The 10,246-nt window shown below is 36.4% G+C and overlaps 1 protein-coding gene across 1 annotated transcript in view; it reads left to right on the forward strand.

The window, feature by feature from the left end:
- Positions 1–2,297, forward strand: part of LOC142336321 (potassium channel subfamily T member 2-like) — a 119,647-nt gene extending 117,350 nt beyond the window's left edge. Inside the window, exons 25-26 of the mRNA XM_075385070.1 lie at positions 384–471; positions 1,259–2,297. Coding sequence (XP_075241185.1) covers positions 384–471; positions 1,259–1,841 — 671 coding nt within the window. The 3' untranslated portion in view covers positions 1,842–2,297. The remainder of the gene's footprint in view (positions 1–383; positions 472–1,258) is intronic.
- Positions 2,298–10,246: the final 7,949 nt, after the last annotated feature.

Below are 10,246 nucleotides of genomic sequence, written 5' to 3' on the forward strand. Positions count from 1 at the left end.
ATTTCATCAATGGCAATTAACTCTATATATAGCAAAGAGCTTTTTGGAACTTCTTTTTTTCTGTTTATTAAAGTTAAAATTATGTCAAAAAATATTAAACACAATTTGGTTCACATTTTTCAACTGTTAAGAAAATGAACAACGGGTGTTTTGATCGTTCCTGCATAGTCGTATTTGTTCTTCATTTTTATGGATTTTTTAAAAAAAACTGATTTCGGCTTTTAATTTGTTCTCATAACGAATTTTATCAGGAGTTATTCATGTAGCAATTTTTCCGATCGTTGTACTGTTTGGGAGGAGGACAGTTTTGTAATCCGGGACGCTTTTGGTTTGTTGGTTACCGTTGGTTTGGCTATGCCACTATTTTGTATTTTGTTTTACAGAAATAACAAGAGAGGACAAGAGATCCAGACATTCTTACGTCATCATCAATCCAGACTACGACTTCCCTCTTAAAGTGGACGACATCATGTGAGTTATTGATAACCCCATCTCCACCAACCCCCCCCCCCCACACACACACACACACTCACGTAATAACACACACGCACACACACACTCACGTACCAACACACACACACACACACACACTCACGCACGCACGCACTCAGAAACAAATAAATTTGTACATGAAACTTTCTGAAAAGGGTTCAAAAAGCCGCTGCATTTAGATTTATTTATTGAAATTTATCTCAAACATGATAAGATAATTAGCTGAACTTGCATTGAAGAGCGCAGAATTTATCTATTTGAATGTGCTGCACTTTGTGCCTACTTATTAGCTTTTTCAGCACATTCTAGCATCCCTGATCATAGTAACATTTCAACTCAGCGCTGAATCAATATTCTGTCTCCATTTTACTATGATTATGATCTGATCATAACACTTTTTAGCATGAAAATTGTACGTTCAGACAAAAAGCGAACTCTGCACAGAGCAAAAACAACAATAGGCTTTATTTGTGAGCTCAGTTTTGTCGAATAAAGGGTAAATGCGTCGATACCTCTACCCGGGCAATTAACTTTGATGAAGTATTTGAAATTTGATGAGTTTGTAACCTTTATGGAATCGATGGTTTTGTTGTATCGACTTCCGAAAGTTTAGTTGGCAAAATTTTCTACGTTCTTGCGTTTGAAGAATAACTTTTAACAAGCTTTTGTAGCATTGATATTTGATTACTGATTAATTTAATTTTGCGAACTCTAAATTATCTTAAATTTGCTCAATTTATAGAATAATCTCTTGTGCTCTATGTAGATATCTCATACGACCTCCGAAGCCAAATGCCACACCAATTCCGCAGAGACGGCGACTCCCACCAAAGCCAGTGAACTTCAGACGCGCCTCAATCAGAAGATGTAGTGTGAATGTCGCCAATGGTTCACACAGCAGTCCTTCCAAACACAATTCCAGCACCTCTCATCAGGCACTCAACCATACAGGAAGCAACACCTTGATAGGTTTCGGTGGAATTGGTGGATCTCGAGGAAAACCAAACATGTCTCCAGGAATCAGAACGTCGGCAAGTGCCACATCAGCTCTTTCGACGGCTATTGCGCCTATGGGTAATCATGTTTCCCCCAGAGATGTTGCCATGACAACGGGAACTTCGCCCGGTACACCAGTCTCAACACCCCCGTCAAAACAACATGCAACAGTACCAGAAGCTGTTGAAAGTAACTCAGATCAAAGCATACATTCCAATACTGCCGAAAAGAGTCCCAATAATAAAACTGGCTTGGACCCTGATCCAAGTCTAATTGATTCCACTCAGGTGCCCACAATTGTGGTCAGAAGCCCAAGTCCGGTCATGTTGGTCACTACAGATGAAGAAGTTTGAGCCCCGAAGCGGACAGCGGAGCATCCGCTATTTCAGCTTTTATTTTCTTGACAAATTGCAGAATGGCCACGTTCTTTCATTCCCATCAAACTTTTTCTTTCGAAGACTTTGTCTTTCAAATAGCACAGCTTTGTTTGATTCATTCTGCAATTCAATTGCGCTCGTTACGCCTCCCAATTTTTGACAAACAAGTCAACGAAGTCAAATTGTCAGTCAGGGAAAAACAGAACTTGTAAACTTATGAATGGATCGAGCTGCCGCGTTTATTCTAATGGACCAAAATTGTCAATAACTCAACTCAATAATTACCAATCGATAACTGAAATTTGAACTTATCGTTTATAAAGAGTCACAATTATATCTATAAACAGATTGATAGAATAGATATTCAATCATCTATTTAACTGTAGTTGTAAAATGGAGATTATTTTTTTGAAACAAGAACTTTTCAGCTGAGCTAGTCTTGGTAGTTGTTAGACGGGTCCAAGTAAATGCAAGACTGTTCTGGTAAAAATGAAATGCTCAACTAAAACTTAAAACATCAGTACCTGCAAGGCCAGATTCTAGAGTGCGCTTTTTGCTGATATCCAGTCCCAGAACTGGTGCGTGTCTCGAGCAAAGTTACGTGACTTAGAAAATCTGACTCGCATTTCGAACCGGTACGTGGTTCTCGACGAATGGCACAGTTCCTCAGAGACTGCGTCAGAGAAACGTAAGTAACCTGAACTTGTAGGTTTTTTTCATCTATTTCACCTTTTAGATTGTCTTAAAATCTCAGACTAGGGTAGATTTTACGGATCTTTTCCGTTTGTGCCCCCCCCCCCAGTACGTTATGCTCCCCCCAGTGACAGAGCACTTGTCATTACATAGTAAATCATTATGTAAAAATATTGCACGTGCATCTGGGGGTTGCAAATAATATGCACCCACTAAGCTGGGGGGGGGGGGGGGGGGGCACAAACGGAAAAGATCCGATTTTACATTTCGTTACCTTGTTCTTTTTGAAATTTTGAAATTCAAGGCCTCATCTCTCCATGTAAATTTTTAGTTCAGTTTCGAGTCACATTATCCCATAATTTTAGATTTGTGGAAACAGAAATTTGAGAATCAAATTGAGGCACTTATTGGAAACAATTGAATTGTAAACATCCATTCTCTGCTTGAGTTTGTGAATAAATGAGCATGGAAATGCGCATTATTGTTGAGCTCGTAATTATTGGTTAAAGCACCGTGTATTTACTCAGAACAAACAAGTTTTCAGCATTTATGCCGGGAATTTGAAAACTCCAATTGTAATGAAATCTTGTCACTGTCATTTTTAGAAAGCATGTTTAAGAGAAATACAATAGTCCACCCTAGTCAGTATTAATACTGTCACCAAGTCAACTAAGGAGTCTTTCCCTATGAGAACTCAAATGGTCTAGACGTTTGACAGGAAAGTCGCAACCCGCAAATACTGAACCAAATTGGTTGGAAAAAAGGAGTACTATCTGAAAAAAAACTCAAAAACTCAACATTCCCAGATAACTTATCCGTAGGAAATTGACAATCACAGACAACCCAGTTTTTCCGACCACTATTCATGAATTATGTTTTTATGCTGTTGGAAATAAAAAGTGTAAGTGTTCAATCAAATGTCACCCAAGCACTTCAATTTATTTGATTTTTAAAAACAAAACAATGGTTGATAATGTATGTCTTGGATTTTGGTCTTTAAACTTAACATATCAGTTCCTAACTAAAACTTACTTAATTTTACTTTGCGGTGATGTCGAACCTAATCCAGGGCCCAATTTACTTAATTTACAAACATTCGAAGGCTACGAAAAACAAAGGCAAATGCAAACTTGCATCCATATTTTGTATACACAAATATTAGAAGCGTTAACAACAAACACGAAGAAATTTCGGATTTTTTGTTGCAGCAGCAGAACAGACAAACATGCTTCAATGTTACTGAAACATGGATAAACGATAATCAGAAAAAACCCGTGAATTTTTTAAGCAACAATCACCATTTTGTTCATCAAAGCAGATCAAAATTGACGCAGTTAACGAGAGGTGGTGGAGTAGGAATATGGGTACCAAATACAATCAAACATAAAATACGGAATGATCTCAACTCTATTAACAGAAGTTTTTTTGAATCACTATGGCTTGAAATACAAGCACCGTTTAAGGAAAAACTTCTAGTAAACGTTTCTTATTGTTCCAACAAAAACTTGGGCGACCTTTTTCTAGAAGAATTGACATCAGAAATTTCAGGCGCGTATTCAATAACAGATAATGTAATACTATTCGGAGACTATAACATCAATTTTTTCAATCAAAGAGAAAGAGAGTTATTGACAGAATTTGCTTCCAACAATGGGCTTGATATAGTAAATAAAAATACTCCAACCTGGACAAATGGAAATCGGGAAACACTGATTGATCACTGTTTAACAACAAAACACCAATTTTCTGATACAACTGTTATCGAGCAGTTAATTGGAAGTGATCATTTTACACAAATTTTCCTTTCGTCACTGGATATCGATTATGAAAATAAAAAAACGCAGTTTTTTTACAGGGATACTAGCCAATTTAGTAGAGCTAATCTTAACAAAAAAACTTCATCCGCGGATTGGAGTCCCATGTATCAACAAAACAATGCAAACTCAACTTTTGAAAAAATTTCAAAAATGTTTGAAAATATTCTGAATAATGTAGCTCCCATTAAAATAGGAGAGCCATCGTCAATGTCAACAAAAAGAAATGGTTATCCAGAAAAATATTGAATCTTATCAACGAAAAGCACAAGTTTTTCAATATTTGGAAGGAAAAAAGAGACGTTGACACATATAACTCATACAAAAGAATAAGAATTCATACAAACAGACTACTTAGAAGAGCGAGTCACAATTATTCACAAAAATTGTTCGAAAGTCTTCCCGATTTAAAACAACAGTGGAAATTCATTAAAACAAAGATAAAACACGAGGATAAAATTAGCGAAATTTCTGGAAATCTGTTCAAACAAGATATTTTAAAAGACAAAAAGGAAATCGCTAACACAATTAATATTTGATTTCTAAATCTGGTTTATACGAAGGCGATACAGAAAAGGTTGAGCTACCGGACTATGATTTTGACAAAATTGAGTTTTCCGTCAGAGACATAACGAGAAAAGAACTGTTTACTATAATTGATCATTTACCACAAAACAAAGCAGCGGGTCCTGGATTACTTACTACATGGTCTATCAAGTGTAGCAAAATGTCTATTGGAGCACATCTACAGTTTGTAATAAACGAATTCATATCAAATATGTTTTTCCCGATGTACTTAAAAAAGCATATGTAACTCGAATTTACAAAAAAGGTGATCCACTGGAAGCAGAAAACTACCGACCAATTTCAGTTATACCGACTCTTGCAAAAATTTTTGAAAGACTTTTGCTCCAACAAATGCTAGAACATGTTGAAAAGTATGAAATAATCAATAAAAATCAGTTTGGGTTTCTGAAAAGAAAATCTTCGAAAGATACAGTAATATCGTTGACAGAATCAGTGAACAGTTTGTTAGAAGAAAACGAAACCGTTGTTAGTATATTCTTGGATTTGGCCAAAGCTTTTAACTCAATATCTCACAAAATTTTTCTCGAAAAAACTGCAAAATATGGATTTAGTACGGAATCAATTGCAATGCTAGAATCTTTTTTATTCAACAGAAAACAATGCGTATAGAACGGCAACTGGGTGACAATAAATGTTCACCCAGAATATTCGAACTGGGTGACAATCAATCACGGAGTACCTCAAGGAACAGTTCTCGGACCTTTAATTTTTATAGTGTATATCAACAATTTCCCAGAAAAAAAATGAAAAAATAGAGGACGTTTCACAGTTTGCAGATGACACATGCATTATTTTTTTTCCAAATCCGATGAAAATTTTTATGCAAAATTAACAGTGTATTTGAAAATATTGACAGTTATATGAGGCAAAATATGCTAACTTTAAAAAGAGATAAAACAGAAATTGTGGTTTTTTCAAAAAATGGTGAATCAAAAGTTGAACAATTTCATCATAATGGAATTTTCATAGAGCCAAAAACAAGTTGTCGTTATTTAGGTATAATGATTGATAACAATCTAAGTTTTGATATTCAGCTAAACAAAACGTTAACAAAAATGGCAAATGCTATTAGGTCAATTTATTTAGTAAGACATTTCCTAAATTTGAAGCAAGAATCGGGCTTCTTAAATCACTTGTTTTGTCCCATCTCAATTTCAGTGCCATTTTTTTCAATCGTTGTCGGTTCTGTCACTTCAGAGAGTTAATGGACAAAGAAATTGGGGAATAAAGGTTTGGCACCTGCGCAAAAATTTTGACAGTGCAAGAGATCTATTATCGAAAGACAAAATTTTAACAGAAGAGCTTTTCATTAAAAACGTTTGTCTTCTTAAATTTTTTGACCTCCTCTCACAATATAAAGAGAGCAGTCGAGAAACCAAAAACTCCTCATTCGGGATTTTTGAAAAGTATGAATTGACCAAAAACTCCAGAACTCTCCAGTACTTTCCAAAGAATAAGTGCCAATCCAAATGGAGTGACAGGTCACTGATTAGAAATTTTTCTAGGAAGTGGAATAATTTGCCAATTGAAATCCGAAAAGAAAAAACTAAAAGTAAATTTAAGGAAAAACTAAGCAGCGAAATGGTCAAACTGCATGAACGTGTTCCAATAGATAGACAATTAAGAGGCTTTAGAAATTTGTTTTACTGAAGTATAAAGACCAAACTTTTCATATATTTACGAGGCGATTTTGAAAATGTAAATATTTAACCAAACGTTTTTTTTGTGGTTATAACTTTAAATTTACATTTTTGAAGATTAAAAAAAAACTTGGTGTAATTAATTTGGTCCTTTGGTCCCTTTTATGCGACTTTTCTTTCGTCTGTCTTTTTTAATTATTCGTCGTTCACAAAGGAAAAACAGTTGCAATCGGATAATATTAGGTGACTGTAAAGTTCTTTTCGGCTTGCTATTCTTTAAGTACGCAAATCAACAAAACTTTTGAAGAGATAAAGAACCCCCCTTCCCGTTAATTTTTCACAATAATTTTGGTTAATTGCATGTGTCGGTTAATAACTTGAAGAATAGTAAGTTGTAGAGCTTTACAAAACCCGCTCAGCCAATGCACTTTAGTTTCACCTCCCTCAGTCAACCCCATCCCACCACATTTTCCTCAACATTCCCACTGTCCACCCTCCTCAACTTGGTTACCTAACTCAGACACCCCAGCACAGCCCCCTCCCTCTATCGTCTCACTCAAACCCTGACCCAGCACGCTTGAGTCTCCTTTGAGACCCCATCTTTGTTCTTCCCATCCCCCCTCGCCTTCAATTATCAAGCAATCATCGCCAAATCCTACAAACAAAGTCAATTGCTTGTTGGCACTTTGAGAGCATTTCGCTGGACCCTAGTTATTGATTTCATTGGTGTTTAGCCCCACAAAGTTTCCTCCCACTAAACCATTTTTGTACCGTGCTCAATTTTGCATCAAAAACTTCCTAGGTCACATTGTCGTTAAGCAAAGTGATAAATTGTGTCATTAGCATAAAAATGATTTTATACGATGAGTCTTTCAAACAAAGCAAAAGATAATAAGCAAATGGAAGAGAGCTTAAAACCAATCGTTTTGAAACAACGTTTTCACTTCCCTTCTGTGTCGAAAACATTTGATTATATACTACTTTCTGCGATCTATTGGTGAGGTAGCACTTTTGAAGCTGAAAAAATGACGCTCGCTTTCTTCATCAAAATACAGAAAGGTGTGATATAATTGGGTCCTATTTTTCAGAGGAATAGGAGAGTTCAATATTGTTCTCTGTGATGCTACATTATTATTTCACGCTTCATCTTTCTCTCTAGCACAATTTTCTCAAATATTTTGTTTGCCAAGTAATCACCAGTTTTGCATTGTTCCAATTTCTGACTTCTATAAACTTTTAGATACTAAGAGTTAATTACAGTTAAGTTCAACGAGCAGCAATTTAAGGAATGATCCGACTCTGTAGGAAATCTATTTGATGTAAAATATGTAATTTTATACCTCTCAGTTCTTGGTGTCCAAACGAAAAGTATCTCTAATCAGACCATCTTATAAGTCCGATCAGAGATGCTGTGCTATTTGTCTGCACAACATCTCTGATCGGACTTATAAGATGGTGATGCCTCCCATAGCCGATGCCTCCCATAGCTGGTGCCTCCCATAGCTGATGCTGTGCTGACAAACAACTCTCATCATTGATTCTGCTCTAGCAACCCTAGCTGTTACTATTACTTAAAACTCAAATCATTTAATACGCGTGGGCTTGACTTGTGTTTTTATCAAAAAGGCTTACCAGAAATATCTCTAAGTCTCATTATCAAAAACATTTATTGCACTTACCTTGTTTTCTCTAAGTCTTGGTTTCAGTAAGAAAAAAGTTGCAAGAATTGAATTCAAAAAGCCTGCTTGATCTTGAGTTAGAATCAGAACACTGATAGCGAAAATCTAATAATGAGAGTATGTCCACCTCTAGGAGTTTGCGCCACATGTTACCGATAAAAGTCCAATTTCGGACTTGTCAAAAGTGCACTGAACTTATTAAGAACGACCAGCAATCTCTTAACTAGAAAGGGAAACAAACTAAGCGAAATGTCTCACCAGCATCTTGATTTGTTACACCTCTCCCTTCCCCGAGAGCACGTCCACGTGAAGTAAAAAAACCCTAAGTAAAAAACAATTTGTACACCAGTAATTATGATTATCATAGGAATACGAAGTTAGACTAACAGTACTATACCAAAGGTTAAGAAAATTGGGGAAAAGAAATTAAGAGTTACCAAACTCTTCTTACTTTGAGTTAGGGTTTAGTGTTCGTTAGAAGAAGATGAGGACGATTGGCTAGAGGCCATTCTCCTTCGTGGTTTTTACTTCTGAACCTGACTTAGGTTTTTCGGTGGTAACTATTTCTGCATAGATGTTGTAGATTTTTGTAGTAGTTCCATCTGCCTTTCCAGGTTAGTTACACAGTTATTGCCCAACGACTCCAGACTTACTTTAATTCTTTTCTTTCGTAATCGATAACTCGTTTTCTGCAGCTTCTCTGCTTTGTATTTTCAATTTTTAATCAATCTTGTAGGTTTTGATTACTTTGCTTTTCCCTTTCCAAAGAGCACTCAGTTTGAAAGATTTCTTCATCTTGATTATTAATTCCTTTGAAAATTTTCTTCTACTGTCCTTCAAATTTTCATTTTTGCTCTCTAGGTCACCGGCACGCTCGGAAGCCATAAATCCATCTAATCAGGAGCAACGGCCTTGATGATTTTTGATTATTGATTTCGGATAATTCTGTAGTTGATAACTAGCTCTTCCGCTGTTCTTTATTTAGAATTTACTTTGACTTAGTCGGGAAAATTAAATTTTCTTTTTAGAGGACTTCCTTTTGAAACATTAAATTTCACGTTTTCTTCTGTTTCATCTGTTTCGTATTTCGTCGATGAGGGGTTGATAACAGTAGTTCAATCGGCAGATGAGGGAGGCCGCACCAGGGACTCTCTCCTTCATAGTTGGAACTGGAAGCGTTTCTATTGACACCGAGCCAATATTTAATTGAGTAATCTCTACATATAGAGGGATGCATAAGTCAAGAATGTCGGCAATGAAACAACCCCTAGCCCTCACAGCTTCCGTGGCCAAACCCAAATAGTGAATAGGACAATAATGACTCCAGTTCAACATCAAAGAGCTATTAAGAATCTCCCCAAAGACCTGTCGTTGTCGTTGTGGTTATTGTTGTTTCTTTGTTTCTGTTGTTGTTCTTGTTGAACGTCATTCTACATATAACTAGATCCTTTTAGTTTCACATTGTACAACCACTATCCTTTCTGTAGGATAGAGGCTGTCTGTTCTGTTACTACTTAAGGGGTTACTGTCTCCAGCAAGTATTCTTTCGGAACGCTGGAAACAGGATCGTGTACTTGCATTAGCAATCGATGATCATCCATGGTCCTCGAAACCTGAGCGAACGGATTCATGAGCGAGATAACGGTACGCAACGAAACGCCTTACCTTAGAAATTGAACAAAAAAACCAATTTTTAGACATATGAAAACGCCAAATACCGATGACAAGGCTAACACGGAGAGTGTAGCTTTCTCAGCCCAATGCAAAAAACCTGCAGCTAAATTTTCCAAACTTTCTTCGTATCTCCATGTTGTTAAGCCAGACAGTTCCACTCTTAGGTTGCGATTTGGAATGGCTTAAAGTAGGATGCTAATATTTGTTACCAGCTTCTAAGAATACCTCCCGACCAGCGATAGTCCTTCGTAAATTTTTCAAAACGCGTGCACTTTTTTGTAAATTTTCATTCA

This window comes from Convolutriloba macropyga, chromosome 3 (assembly GCF_964194025.1).
Source record: "Convolutriloba macropyga chromosome 3, txConMacr16.3, whole genome shotgun sequence".
In the NCBI taxonomy this organism is placed as follows: Eukaryota; Metazoa; Xenacoelomorpha; order Acoela; family Convolutidae; genus Convolutriloba; species Convolutriloba macropyga.